The sequence below is a fragment of the Lycorma delicatula genome, chromosome 4 (genome assembly GCF_047948215.1).
Source record: "Lycorma delicatula isolate Av1 chromosome 4, ASM4794821v1, whole genome shotgun sequence".
NCBI classification, from domain to species: domain Eukaryota; kingdom Metazoa; phylum Arthropoda; class Insecta; order Hemiptera; family Fulgoridae; genus Lycorma; species Lycorma delicatula.
The window spans coordinates 34,899,402-34,915,562 of NC_134458.1; the positions used below are offsets into that span (position 1 = coordinate 34,899,402).

Sequence of the window (16,161 nt, forward strand, 5' to 3'; positions counted from 1 at the left end):
ATATAAACCATCACATCTGTCACTGCCTAGGCGATTTCTGAGGCAGCGCAATAAGAATCAAACAAAAGAATTGACTGTAAAATGAGTTGGTTTATTATAAAATATACACTGATAAACACATTAATTTTTTTTATTTTTCTCATAAATTTATTGCTAAATAAAAGAAAAAAAGCAAAGGGACGAGTCCCATTATGAATATAATGGGGACTCAGCCCTTTTGCTAACATCATTTGTGGACATCACTAGATAAATTATTAAATTAGGAAAAAAGCGATTTGTGATTTATTGTTCTCAACTTTATTGTATCATATTATTCAGGTAGGTGTTATTAATTCTACGTTAATAAGTATTTTATTAGATTATTCTGCATGTTAAAACTCAAACAACTTGCTTCTTTGTTTTGTTTTTTTTAACTTCATAATCCACCTATTAGGGTATGTAAATTGATTTATTATAATTACATTTTAAGTTTGCTTTGCTTTATTATGTATTTACTATTCAGAGTGATGATGCAGATAGTGCAAGAACTGTGTAAACGTCCTGGCTTGAATCGTACTGCTTTTAGTATGCCTGCTATTTTCATACCAAATATTGGCAAGGTAAGCGTGTTATATTGGCATCGAATGTATGACATTTTAGCAGCAATACATGTTTGGATATTTAAATTGTTTCTTATAATTATAATTTTTTATAAAATCACTGTTTGCTTAAATAAAAGTATTGTGTATGATAATTTTCTAGGGTTTGATATATTAGGGGTATGTCTTACACACACACACACACACGCGCGCGCACACGCACACGCACAGGCACAGGCACAGGCACAGGCACAGGCACAGGCACAGGCACAGGCACAGGCACAGGCACAGGCACAGGCACAGGCACAGGCACAGGCACAGGCACAGGCACAGGCACAGGCACAGGCACAGGCACAGGCACAGGCACAGGCACAGGCACAGGCACAGGCACAGGCACAGGCACAGGCACAGGCACAGGCACAGGCACAGGCACAGGCACAGGCACAGGCACAGGCACAGGCACAGGCACAGGCACAGGCACAGGCACAGGCACAGGCACAGGCACAGGCACAGGCACAGGCACAGGCACAGGCACAGGCACAGGCACAGGCACAGGCACAGGCACAGGCACAGGCACAGGCACAGGCACAGGCACAGGCACAGGCACAGGCACAGGCACAGGCACAGGCACAGGCACAGGCACAGGCACAGGCACAGACACAGACACAGACACAGACACAGACACAGACACAGATATATATATATATATATATATATATATATATATATATAACAATGCCATCAATTATACATATGTTCCAATGATGTGTAACACCAAATAAGGAATTCTTCACTAGAGGCTGATTTTCATACTAAAATATTATTTATATATAAATAAGATAAAATTAAATTCAACCTTACCAACAAATCGTTTGTGTTGTGTTCTCTTTTCGACCATCCTCAGGAAAAGTTATTCTTCAATTTGAGATCATTAGAATTAAAGTATGTAGAATGTAAATTTATAAAATATCAAAATCACAACAACTGGTAGTCATAGTATAAAGTTAGTCATGTCTGTTATCTAAGAAAGTCACAGTTGTTATGAATATTAATGGTTGGAGGGAGACAGGTTAGGTATCTTGATAATTAATAATTATTTGTTTGAATAAAATATTGTCCTCGAATCTGGTTTGTTCATTGATTAATTTATTGTTATAATAGTTTATATTGAATTTTTCAAGAATACTGGTTTTATAAAAGTCATTGGAAATATCTAATATTTTAATAAAATTATTGGGATTGTAGTTGTGTTTATTTTGTAATAATGTTTAGTGTGATATGATTTCTAAATAGCCTTTCTTTATGTTGTTAATAACACTCTTTGGCTCTAATAGAAAAAGAATGGTTGGTCATACCTATATATTCTAAATGGCAGTCTTCACATTTCAAACTATATACTCCTTGTTTATCTAAGATATTTATATTTTTGGAGTTTGCAATTTTAGTATGATCATTATTGTTTATAAAATGTATTATTTTATTGTTAATGGTGTATGTTGTCTTTAGATTATAGGCTCTATATATTTTATAAAATAGGTTAAATTCTATTTTTATATAAAACTTTTCTAAGTCATTATGTGTATTTTTTTTTTAAATTTTAAAGTGTAATTTATTGATCAGTTCTTCATTGTAACCATTCAATACTGCTATATTCTTTATAATGTTTATTTCTGAATTTAGTTTTAAATTGTTGTTTCTAAGATATTTAATAGCTCTGTAGATTAAATAATTAAAAGCTGCCATTTTTTGAATCCATGGATGAGATAATTATAGTGTTATGTTGGTTGGTTTTCTGTATATGTCGATTTCCAAAGTATTATTATTAAATTTTTTTTTCAATGGTCATATCTAAATAATTAATACTATTATTGTCAATTTCATGATTTATTGTGAAACTGATATTGTGATTTATTGCGTTAATTTTACTAAAAATTATATTTGTCATTATCTATACTTTGATTAAAAATAATTAAAAAATCATCAACGTTTCATCTGTATAAAAGGATTTGGTGATTTTTAAAAATGTTAGGTTAAAATAAATTCTCAACTCATCCATGCAAATATCTGCCATGATGGCTGAGAGGAGTGAATCCATAATAAGTCCTTTTTCTTGCTGGTAGTATTTATTGTTGAATTTAAAGTAGTTACAATTGGAGCATAGTTTACTTAAACTATGCCTGGTTTACTTAAATCAGTTATTTCATTTATCCATTCAATATGTAAATTTGATTTAGATAATTGGTTCTACAATGTTTATAGTTTTGTTCGTATCAATATTAGTGAACATATCTTTTATGTCCAGGGTTATGAGTCTAGTTGATCTGTTTATTTTAATCTTGTTGATGATATTTATTAATTCATAACTATTTTAGGTTGTATTTATTATTTAAATAATGTTTTAGCTAAAAATTTGCTCAGTTGATATGTAGACGAATTGTTGAAATTTATGAGTGGACGTATTGGGAAACCATCTTTATATTTCTTGGGTAAGGCTTTGAATATGGAGGCATGAGCATTGGTTAAGTTAAATTTTGGTTTATTATGGGTATCTTTAAAAACATATTTGCATTTATTAATTTTAAATGGTACGTCCTTTTTAATTTTTGGGGTAGGATCCTTTATTTCTTTAAAATTATTATTATTTATGAATTGATTTGCTTTTTCAGTATATACATCATTATAAATTATGACAGGAGTATTTGTTTTATCAGATTTCATTATGAAGGGATTGTTATTTTTTAGTTTAGTTTCTATATTTATATAAATATTAAAATTATTATAATTACCGTGCTTATATTTATATCCCAAATGTTTGTTATTTTTAATATTATCGATGATTTGGACGAATTGACAGTTGTGATTTTAACATTTTATAAATTAACATTCTACATCCTTTAATTGTAATGATCTCAATTGAAGAATAACTTTACCTGAGAATGGTCGAATGACCGAAAGTGCTTGAAAAAAGAACGTGGACAAATTGTTGGTAAGGTTGAATTTCATTTTATTGTATTTATATATAAATAAAGTCATATTGTTGCAGATGTTAATATAAAGTAATGACACAATCTTATAATAATGACAGTATCAGTTGTGCATCAGATAGAATACTGGGATTTTCTGGCTAATATCCAAAGATATTCACTGTAATATGAGTATTTACATAAATAGGTTCTAATCCTGGTTGAATTTGGCTTCCACCTCACTCATGGTTAAAGCACACTCATTATGTTTGAGTTCTGTTTACAACATCAGCTTCTTCCATACCGTAGTATTAAGTACATACCATTGGCTGTATTATGAAGTATATTTTATTTTTGAAATACTACCTCTATTTTCCTGTACCTTTCTAATGTGGTAGTATTATCAATTCAAAGGATAATTTACATTTGTAACACAACCTCCAGTGTTTATACCTTTTGGTAAACTTTCTTTCCTTTCATCTCTGCCTTAAACTTTGCAGCCAGTAACTGATGAACTCTGTTCATAAATAAATTTCAATTTCATATAACCTCTTTAACTCCAACCTTTCTCATTATACAATCTTCAAGAAATTTTGCTTTGTTTTTCAAGTGAATGTTCATGCTTTGTGTATTTCAGTTTTCAACCAATTCGTTTCTTTGGCACAGATCTTGAGGTCTTTACTATTCATCCATGCATTGTAATCAATATCTTAAGTTAAAGATATTTCTTTTTGTTTAATATTCCTTTGCTTCTTTAAAGTCTACAGGGTTGTTTATTATAAAAAAATAAAAAGGCTTTAAGCAGGGAAATACAAATAATTGGGTAATTTTTTTCATTCTACATGGAAAGCACAGATACAGCTACATGACCTTTATTGTTTATTCTTGTTCTTTGAAGGTTACATTTTAAAACTTTATCAGTCATCACTGTACTTCATCCTTTATTCAGTATTTCCTTGATTTTTAAAAAATATTTGTAATAAAGGTTATAAATTGTCACATGTATCACAGTTATTGCTTTTACATATAATTTCTCAGTCTTACACTTCTTTTTTTATTGTCCTCTCCTGTTACAAAAATATGAAACTGTCATTCTACTTGTTTAACTAGGGAAAAAATTTAGCATTTCCTGCTGAGTTAAGACAATCTAAGTAATGCATTTTTTTCAGAACAAAAGGGGTGTATTTTTTGTTGCTTCACATTACTTTTTCCTAATAATTTTTATAGCAGTGAGACATTTAAATTACCTGACGTATAACAGACACCATTTAAAGTTGGTTTCTTTAAGATTAATCATTTTCCCTAAACACCAATCTCTGGTGAAGGTGTTACTTCACTTGAAGTCTGAATATCATACACATTTGTTATGCTGCAACAATATGTTTGGTTCAATGAAAATGGTACTGGAAAACCACTTCATTCATTACTTTTCATAGCAAACCTAGCTGAGAAACTTGGTATTTCTGAAAATGTCTATTTGTTTTCAGGAATGACTTGTGACTCATCACGTTGTTTTTTGCTATTTTACTCCTAACATACCAAATCCTATGTAGAAAATTTGAAGAAAAAAAAATTATTCTAATCAATATATAATGTAAATTATAGATCATATAAAAAATAAGAAAATTATACTACTCTAGAGATGAAAGTGTGATTTAAATAACTCTACGCTTGACTACTTCTAAAGCTTAACGGGTCAACTGGAATAACCTAATTTCTTAGTCAGTATTAAAAAAAAAACTATTTAAAAGAAACATTATAAATATTCCTTGTTCTTAAACCACAATGAGATTTAAAAAAAAAGAATTGCTCATGTGAGACTAAACAGAATAAACAAAAAGTAAATAATCCGCATTAGATACATGTAAATTATATCATCCTAACTTTCCATCAGAACTCAGAAAATAAAAGAGAGAGAGAGAGCTATGCAGAGGCTAATTGCAGTGGTGCAAGACCACTCAGCGATGGGATCATCTCACCACTATACCATGAAATAATTATAACAAGAAGTCATTTAATCTTAACCAGTAAGATTTAGTGATCATTTAATTTTTGTTAAGATGAAATTTATAGCTGATTTGTTCACATACATGTACATTCATGTCGATGTGTATGTCTTACCATTAAAGTGTAAAATCTGTTACTAAATAAAACAGTAGAAATGGCCCCATTTGAGTTCACAAATTTAAACGAACTATTAAATTTAATTATTTTAACTTCCTAAATTGGATAAAATCTGTTTTTATGAGTTTTAATTTGATTCTCATAAATATTGTTAATCACACTGGCAGTCACTTAGCTCGGTTTGGCTATATCACAAGTAACCCGTCATTTGATATCCAATTTCAAAAAATGGAGATAGAATACAAGTTGTATAAAAAGTAATTAAATGTAGAAGTAAACGTTTTTAATATGTTAACATACATCATTTGAATAAAAATGTTATTGTATAAAAATATCAAAATAATTCCCTTCAATGGTACAGATACTTCTCTACAAGAACAACTCATGACTCATTTTCTACAGAACTAAAAATATTGCAGTTATAATTTTACTCTAATGTAAGACCATTAATTAAGAACACAAAAGAAGACTACTAACCACTTGAGAGAGTTATGCCCTCTCTCAGAAAATATCAGCCTACTAATTGAGCTAAGAAAAATCTCTAGAAAGAGATTTAAGTCTGTTAGAAGAATTCTAATAATTCAGATAATTACAGAACAACAGATTTGTATAGCAATTTAGTTATTAAAAAAAAAAAAGAATTGTGCATAGTAGACACAGTATTATATTTTATTTAATATGTTGGAAGTAGTTTTATTACTAATACAATTCCATAGGTATCCTACGGAATATTTAGGATTCTTTAAATGTTTTATCGCTTATAAACAACCAACCATCTGCTTGGCAATAATTTTCAGAGTACCAAAGATGGAAAATTGTGACAGACTGTATCAGTTTCTTTATTCTTGGAACAAAATTTATAAATATGTTTATATTATTTATTTACGGTCTTATAAATGTATTGTGTTATACAGGAAACAAGCTGTATGAATCAAATTGACTTGGTTTGTGATGAAATAGAAAAAGCTATTAATATCAATATTCAAAATACCATGAACAAATTAGATAGAGATTGTGAACTTCTTCTTGAGGAAGCTAAAAGTAAATTAGAATTAAATAATGAGAATGACGCTTACAACAGTGCTAATTTTGCTAAAGGTAATTGTTGTTTAAATTATTCTTACAGTATGCTTATTTAAATTTTATTCTATAATTTCTTACAAAAACAAGTTAAATTTATTTTCCTATTATTAATATTCTCCTTTTGGTCATCACTGATTTGATGCAATCCTCCATTTCTGTCTGTTCTGTACTAATATAACAAATTCAACACATTTGTTACAGCCTACATTTTAATTATATGTTTTGTGTATTCTTAACTTTGTTTCCTCCTACAGTTCTTACCTTTTACAATTCCTGAACCCAAGTGCCTTACCCTATGTACCAACTAGTTCAAATAAAAATTTTCCTTAGGCTTCTTTTTCTCCAAATTATCTAAGAATATCAGATCATTTTAAACTTTTTTTAGCATCCTTTTTTACACCATATTTCTAAAACCTCTATTGTTTGAATTTCTAGTTGCCATAAGGAACTACATCCATAAAAATTGTTTTCAAACGTATCTTTCAAATTTCTAATTATATTTAATATTTTAGCTAGTTTCTTGTCTATGATTTTGTCTTTCTATTTGCTAACCTACTTTGCCTTATAACATTCATCCCTTCTAATTTTATTTCCTAATAACTGATATCTTTGACTTCTAATATATCACCTCTATTACCTTAAGCATTATGTTTCTTTTTGTCACCTCTAGTTTTCAAATTGTAATTCTCACCTATTAATGGTTTTACTCCATTAAGTATGTCTTTAAATCAGAAGAAGATTGTTATCAGCAAGTTGTAGAATTCAATTTTTTCTCTTTGGATTGCTAATTTGCTTTCAAGTCTTTATTTTTCCTTTAATGTGAGGAAGCTTAAATCAACAGGTGTAGACTGCGTTTTGTATGTAATTTTAAATTTTTTATTCCATTTCACATGATCAAATACCTTCAAAAATCTACAAGTCTATGTAGACAGCTTTGTTTTATTTCAGCTAGATTTTCTAGATTAAAGCGTTAAATTATGTAACTCGTACCTATGTTTTTTTTAAATGTAAATTTATCTAACATCCCTTCCACCTCATATTCACAATCAACATATATATAAATTTTACTGGATGCATGAGATTTCAAAATGCATCTCATCCACCAAGAGTGATTTTACTTCTGATTAATATCTATTTTTTTTTTATATATGATTAATTCACCATATGAGCTCAAGGCATGTGAATAGAAAATTATAATATAAAATTTAAGTAGGAGGTTTTTTAATTAACCCCTTAACGGTTCTTTTTTTAGTGGAAAATCATATTATTACGCCCTTTTATTTTCAGTAAACCTTTGTCATTTTGCCAATTTTTTCTTACATATTTTTGATCAATGCAATGAAATATGACAAAAAAGTAATTTAAGAACCTATTCATGTACTTTTCTTATCATGGAAATCAGAATCACCATCTAAATCGCTATCAGACAAATCATTTAAAAGTTCAGTTACATCATTATCATTTACACTTGATGAACAGGCCATGTTGTACTAATAAATATCACTTAACAATATTTAATTGTCAGCTGTTCAGAAGGATATAAAAAAAAGACATATAGAATAGAGAACCGTTATACTACTAGCACTTCACTGTTAAATTTGAGTAAAAATGGAGCTAGACTCACACATGTTGCAGTAACTCATCAAAAAACAGAACAAGACAGGTCAATTCATTATGATGAATTATTTCATAAGAGGTACTTTTCAGCAAAAAAAGTGGATGACTAATTATTTCATCAAGGGCAATTTTTATCAAGGTAGTTAATGACAAGTTATCTCATCATTTGGTAGTTAACGATGAGTTATCTTGTCATTAACTACAATTTTTGCTATTTTAGAATGTATATTATATTTTACCAAAGTCAATACATTGTCATATTTTACAATTTATACTTTCTGTGATAGCAGTTACTGATAATGTACAGTTTGTTATGCAGTATTTCCTACCTGAAATTTCTTCTTCTCCCTGTTATTTTTGTTCATAAATTCATCCATTAATTTCTACAGTACACTTTTGTTGAAATTTCCAGTTGTTCTTATAGTATAATTTACCAGCATTCCATCTCTTTGTTTCCACTTTCTTCTTTAGTATTTTAGATTTTGATTTACACTTCATTATAACTAAATTACTATTAGTATCCATGTCTGCTCCTAGATTATAGTCGATTACTTCATTTACAAATCTTGTATGATTTATTTTATGTAAATGCCCTTTATCTCCTGGCCTTAGCCATGTTTTTAATATTTTATGGTATTTTAAATAATGTTTGATAATACTAGTTCATATTTTGTGCAGAATTCTGAAAGCCTAAACTTCTTTTAATTCTTTAACCAAGCTCATTCTTCTCAGTCGGTCATTTTCTGTTACTTCTCTTCCTCCACCACTGTATCCCCATCCTCTATTATTGTTAAGTTCTCATCACCTATATTTCTTAGATAACTTAAACTTTTCATTAAGACATCTCTGTTTTCATATATGCTTTGTATTTCTTCACCTTTTGCTGAAGAGTTTCATACATAAACCTGTAGTGTTGTAATTATCTTAGGTTTTGAATCTGATGTTATTTATAATAGCATACCTGCTCTTCTTCAGTTTTCTTATTCATTCTTACTACTTCACATTTACATTATTTAATTTGATTTTGTATTAATGCTCCTGAACAAAAAGACTGTTCTATTTCCCCACTTTCAAAAATGACTGCTCTATACTTTGCTTTTTTTTAGTTAGTAAAAACTCCTTAATTGGCACTATGTGGTATTTATTTTGTTGTGCAAGTGCATATAAAAATTTCTACAATTTTTTGTATTACAGTAATATGAAAAGTAAAAAATCTTAACTGCTAATAGTTGAAATTTGTTGACTTGTTTAGCTTTTAAAACTCAAGTTCATGATATCTTTAAGCAACACTAAAACTTTGGGCTCCTGAAAACAATTACATCAGTGAAGAAAGTGACGATGATGAAGAATATTAAATTAGCAGAGCATCTATCAATTTACATAAGTTTAGGCATTACATGTAACTGAAATGGCCATGATGTGGTTTGAACAGTTAAAAATTGTAAATCGTTATCACTTGTATCACATCTTGCTAAAACAAATGTAAGATCTAAACAGTCTGATATTTTCCTAAGTGCTTATTTTTTGTGGATTTATGTTTCTGCTCGTAACGTTTTTTCTAATGTAAAAAGGTGAATAGAAAAAAGAATACGATAAGTATAAATCATGCTGATTTGCAAGTCAAACTTCATTTTGAAGGTCGTTCTAAAATATTAATGAGAGATCTGCTGTGAAATAGAATGAAAATAATTGCAAAATTATATTGATAAACAGGTTGGTTATACTTTGCAGCTTATTTTAGGACTGTAGCAGTAACAGCAGAAAATTCAGCTGCTACAGCTATTATATAAATACACACATGATGTAATACTTACTATATACCTGAATATGTATATAGTCATTGTTGGAATTTGGTTTTGTAAACCAACAGTGCAGGTGTTTATCCTAATTTTATTATTCACTTAATTTCATATTTTATTTTTGTAGCAGTGAGTCTAATATTTTTAATTATTAAGTTAATAAAATGTAGAAATAAGATTTTTCATACAGGAGGAATCTGGGACAAAATTGAAAAAAACAGAAAGATTGTCACAAAACCTTTTTTGAATCTCTGGAATGTACTCTTGTTACTGGTATAATTAGTTTTTGCCAATGTTTTCAAATAACATTAAAAAAAATTAAATAACATCTTGTGTCCACAACAACAGATGTTATCATTCAAAAATTCCTAAACTTCAAAAGCTTGCATCTTGCAAACGAAAAATGATATGAACTGTATTATTTTACCAATTTGTAAGATGTTTTTTTCTCTATTAGTTGTATAGTTGTCTAATAGTTGTATAATTTTCACCGCCATTCAGCTCAAGGAATAAAAGTGAAACGTGGACCATGTATTTACATTTTGATTATTGAAAGTTCTTAGTTTTTCTTTATGTGTTTTTTTTGTGTTTTGGTTTGTTTATTTCTTTTAATAATAACTTAATTGTAAACTATTTTAATAAAGCTAGAATTGTGTGCATTTCTAGTTTTATGAAAACAATTTGTAGTTTATTATAGATACTTGTAGGTTATGAAGGCTACAAATTCTGTTTTGTGTATAACAATATTATAATTTCAGTGTTGTGTAAAAACAGGTATCTTTTTCTAAAAATAGTTTCAATTTAGTGTACCTTTTGTAAAAAAAAAAAAAAATATCAAATAAACAAAAATATTTTTTACAAAAAAATTGAATGCCAAATTAGCTATACAGAAACGCTAGTCTGATAAAAAAAAGTCTGGTAGTACTCCTGAAAGTCATTTGCAGCCTATTCCAGGCACTTCAAGTGACAATTGTGATATACAGGCGTACCTGATCCATCAAATTTAAACATTAGTAGAGAAGGCTTCAAAGAGAATCTTAAATTTTAAGAGTAGTGAAATAAATATTGTACATGACCCAACTTTTCCTGTTTATACTTTAGTTGGTAAGGAATGTTTTGAATCATTGGCTGAATGCTTGGCCTGTCCAACATGTTTTTAAATTGATGTCAGTAACTGTTCGGGATTTGCCAAAAAAAATCACAATTGTATGTCAGAGTGGTAAAGAAGCGATTAATTCATTAAATTAATCCCAGAAATTCCATAATGTTTTTGATGTGAATCGCCGTGTAGTGAAACCTTTCTCAACCATAGGGGAAGGTTATTGAGCCCTTGAACAGTTAACTCTTGTTATGAATATGATGCCAACGAATAAACAGAGTTTCCATGACCTATCTGACTATAAAATATCAAAAGGTGTACCATTAAAAAATTGTCAGAGGCTCATAAGCATGTTCAGAGTTATTATAAAGCCTTGGATCCTATGGATCCTACAGTCACTGATACCTCTATATTAGATTTAGCTGTTAGCTAAGATGGGAACTGGAGCAAAAGATATTTTACCTCAAATTACGGTAAGGGTGTATTACTGAATTCAAAACAGGTTTGGTTATTGACTTCTATGTTATGTCAAAATTTTGTAGACTGTTCAATAACTAAAACTCAGCTGGGAGGGAGTAGCCCTAAATTTCACTTTTGGTATGAGGGGCATGCCACCCCTCAATGGCGTATTGAATGTCATTAAAACTATGATGGCTCATCTCCTGCTTTGAAAGTGCATGCAACGTAGGTTTTGTGAAGATGTTCTCATCACTACAATTTTACATATGTTGAGTGATGAAGACTGAAGTTTATAATCATTGTAGGGATCAAAATATATATATGGTGAAACTGTAAATTTAAATAAAGAAGAATGTGTAAACCATGTTTCCAAAAGGTCTGGTACAGTACTCAGAAATGTAATAAAAACTTGTAGAGCAAACAAAATTACTTTTGGTGATAAAACATATAGTAGCTTGAAGAGTATTATCATAATGTAATTGCTGCAGATGTAAACAGAGATGTGGCATCAATGAAAATATGTATTTTAGGCTCTCTGTTCCATTGCATATCCACTGATAATGATCCACGGCATGAAAAATGCCCACAAGGTGAACAGAGTTGGTGATTTTATAATAAGGCATTTGCTCAAAATGAGGTTCCAGGCAGGCACATTGATAATACTAATACACCAGTCAATTTAACAATGCTAAAATGTGTAGCTCCAATTTATATAAGAATGACAAAGAACCAATTGTTGGAAAGATGTAGTCAAGGGCTATGATAATAATGCTAATGAAACGCACCACAGCTGCATTTGTAGAAGGTGCGATAAATCAAATTCTATTTCAAAAAAAAATGTGGAAGCTGCAGTAGCTGAAAGTGTAGGGGAATTTAATTTTGGAAGTGAATTTATTTTTAGCTCAAAGAACATGGGATATAAATCACCTGGCCAGAGTAGTTCTATTTTAGCAAAGCGTCATGACCAAAGAAGAAAAATAAAAAGTGCAAAAATATGGGCAACTAGTACCAAGAGTTCCAAAAAAGACTGCAGCTACAAAATTTGAGAAAAGAAGCAGCAAAGAAGGAAGATGAAGTTTTTAGGAATGGAGTAGGAGAATTAAGAGTGTGCTTATAGTATTATAAAAATAAATCCATTTCCAGGAGTGCTTTTAAAGTTCTTAAGTAAAAAATATTTTGTTCAATTAAATAATATTAAAATTCAAATAGTCTGTTAAAACAGATACGGTAATACGTACATATACTTTTATAAGTGTTGGATTTCAGCTTAACTGCAGGCAAGAAATAAAATTGGTACATGAAAACTATTTGAAAGCCTTTATTATTACATTTGGTGTTAATCTATATGATGGATGGACTCTATAGATAATTCTAAATACCAGAAAACTTAATAGATTACTGAACAATTTTTTTTTTTTTTTTAATAATAATAATTGTGTAAAAATATCCTGTTAAATGATTAATGTTGTTTTACTATTTTTTAGTAATACATTGCGTTTGGAAAGTTGTTGTGAAGTATGCTTCAGAATTATATGGTGCATTCTCTTCTTTCAGCATTAAGTTGTTTGCCCTTTGGGTTTGTTGGGCATTGCTCAAACCAAGAGGTCAGTTGTTGATTTGTGATTGAATGTACTTCGATATGTATCATTTATCAGAATTAATAGTTGCGAGAAATGTAATGGTTTTTTTGGCAGAGGAATGTATTTTTGTCATTGAACACATCTTTCGTGAAGGTGACAAGTACGGTTTAGCAAAGCACAAGTTTTCTGAAAAGTTTCCAAATACTTCTGTTTCTCAACACAATGCAGTTTGAACTCTTATCAAAAAATTTCAGGCAAGAGGCTCTGTTACAGAAGCTGATCAAACTGGAAGACCACCTAAACTAAATGAACAGAAGCTGCTTGATATTTCGGATACCATGGCCGAAAGTCCATCAAAGTCAATGATTAAGTTAGCACAGCAGCAAGATATTGGACTTGCTAGTGCACATAAAGCTCTAAGAAAAAAACTGAAACTTTTCCTGTACAAGCTAACATGTATTCAAGAACTGAAACTTACAGATCATGCCAAGACTAAATTATTATCAATAGTTTAAACGTATTATTGACAAATATTCTGTATGTATCCCTGACATTGTTTTTTTTTTACAGATGAAGCGTGGTTTTATCAGGGAGGGTATATAATTCACAAAATTTACGACTGTGATAAACAACTAATCCCCATGAATTACATGAACAATCTTTACACAAAATGGGAGTCTGAGAGACTCTAATTTTCAGCAAAACAAGCAGTATATCACAACAGACCACACAATTGAGAAAATAAAAACCACAATAATGGCATACGTATGAGACAGTCCAGTACATCAGTTAGTTAAAGTGTTTGAAAACAAACTGAAAAACATGTGCAGTGTTGTAGTGATGTTGGAGGAGGTCATTTTCAACACCTTTTACAAACTATTCCAGTGATTGTAATATCCGTTTCTATAAAATAATGAAATAAAGATAAAAAGCAATAATTAAGAAAGTTTTGTCATTACACTTTCATAATTCCAATGCACAACTTTCCGAATGCTCTGTAATATTGTTAATGTAAATTGAATTAAAATAAATTAAACAAAAAAAATTAGAACACTTTATAACCCCAGCATATAAAACTACTGTTTTTTTATGTTTTCATTTATATTTTCATTCCTGAAATTTTGATTTACACCATGTGATTTAAAGAAATTAAAATTTATATTTTAAACAATAAAGATTAAAACTGGATAAAATATAAAAGTAAATTTTTGTTTAAAGTGTGTGGAAATCTTAGTTACGGCTAGCTAATGGGATTAGCTTGCAAACTGTGTAGTGCGAGTATTTGGTTCCAGTTAGCTCAGATTAAGATTTAGTCTACGAGGGATTATTTCACAGGCATACATGTAGTAAGTGATGTTACTTTTCATTTTCAGCGATGTGTGTTGGTGTATTGGCAGGTGGTACATTATTGTGGTTTATGTCAGCTATCAGTCCTGTAACCAGAAATGATCAGTACTCAACATTTTTGGTAAGTTATAATATACTGTATTCTTTCATTATACTTGTATTTGTTTTATAACTTATCAGTCGGTCATAAGTAAGGGTTGCAGATTCACAGTATTACACTGAAATGCATAACAATTGCTTTTTTTAAATAATTTGTTGGGTTTAGTGCTGAATGTTTTTAACATTCATCACATGTATTTATTTTTATTTTTCATGTTTTAACTGGGGTTATTACTAGATACTTATGAAATGATTTAGAGTAAGCAGACAGCAGGTTTATTTGGTACGAGGGCCGTTTAGGTTATGGGTTACTTGATAATTGCAGACATCAACAGTTCTGTATGTATTGATATTTGTGACGATTCAACATACATCAGATTTAAGCGAATACATAATAAAAAATATAAACAATGTAAAATAAAAGAAAAATCTATAAATGTAGACAAAAAGCAAATCCTGTAACTACTGCAAGCATGTAAAAAAAATGCTGAATATGAATAAGCTTCTTGAACCACTACGCATGCAGGATAGCTACAAAACTACTTCCATTCACAATACATGGGAAGCCATATGTATTAGGCTACAATCATAGAAAACTGAACCTGTGAAGTTTGCTTCACTAATCTCTATTGATAACTCATACCATTTGAATTCCACTTTTTTCACAGCAGTCTTTACATGTCGTAATTAAACCACATTTTTTATATAACTTATTGAGTTTTAAATAAGAAACAATGCTATGTTAAAGTTAATAATTCCAAGATATATTAGATTATATACAAATAGGAATCAGTTGCCTCCATCCAAATTTCAGTTGTACTGAATGTACAGTGGGTTTATATCCTGGGTTATACTCGTATTTAACTCAAAGGTCAGGTGAGTTTTCAATTGTGTAATAATGCTTATGGGTTCAGTGCTAGATGCAAGAGAAATTATGACAAATGGATAATCTTTTCCTGTTTAGCCTCCGGCAATTACCTTTCAGATAGTACTTCAGAGGATGAAATGTACGAGTGTAAGTGAAGTGTAGCCTTGTACAGTCTCAGTTCGACCATTCCTGAGATGTGTGGTTAATTGAAACCCAACCACCAAAGAACACCAGTATCCATGATCTAGTATTCAAATCCATGTAAAAATAATTGACTTTACTAGGACTTGAACAATGGAACTCTCGACTTCCAAATCAGCTTATTTGGGAAGATGTGTTCACCAGTAGACCAACCCGGTGGGTTAGATATTTTTCCTGGGAAATGTTAATTTTCAAGGATAGTAAGACCCTTACTGGTACACTCTGCTTTTTCATAGAAGCACTCTAGATTTCCAGTTTGTATTAAGGTATGTTGAAATAAATTATAGTTTCTACTGTCAGTCTAAAGTTTGTGAAAGATTAAAAGTATTCTACACCCTCCTATA

The 16,161-nt window shown here is 30.0% G+C and overlaps 2 protein-coding genes across 2 annotated transcripts in view; one reads left to right on the forward strand and one right to left on the reverse strand.

Annotated features, from left to right (window-relative positions):
• LOC142323264 (uncharacterized) overlaps positions 1–16,161 on the forward strand; it is an 81,932-nt gene that overhangs the window by 63,173 nt on the left and 2,598 nt on the right. The window contains exons 8-10 of the mRNA XM_075362669.1: positions 503–599; positions 6,580–6,763; positions 14,676–14,770. Of these exons, the coding sequence (XP_075218784.1) occupies positions 503–599; positions 6,580–6,763; positions 14,676–14,770 (376 nt within the window). The remainder of the gene's footprint in view (positions 1–502; positions 600–6,579; positions 6,764–14,675; positions 14,771–16,161) is intronic.
• Positions 766–1,320, reverse strand: LOC142323041 (uncharacterized). Its single transcript, XM_075362134.1, has one exon. It carries the CDS (start codon positions 1,318–1,320, stop codon positions 766–768), a length of 555 nt encoding a protein of 184 aa, XP_075218249.1.

What these genes read in the sequence shown, in the direction of transcription:
- LOC142323041 (XM_075362134.1), bottom strand. Translation starts at nt 1,320, where the DNA reads ATGGCATTGTTATATATATATATATATATATATATATATATATATATA.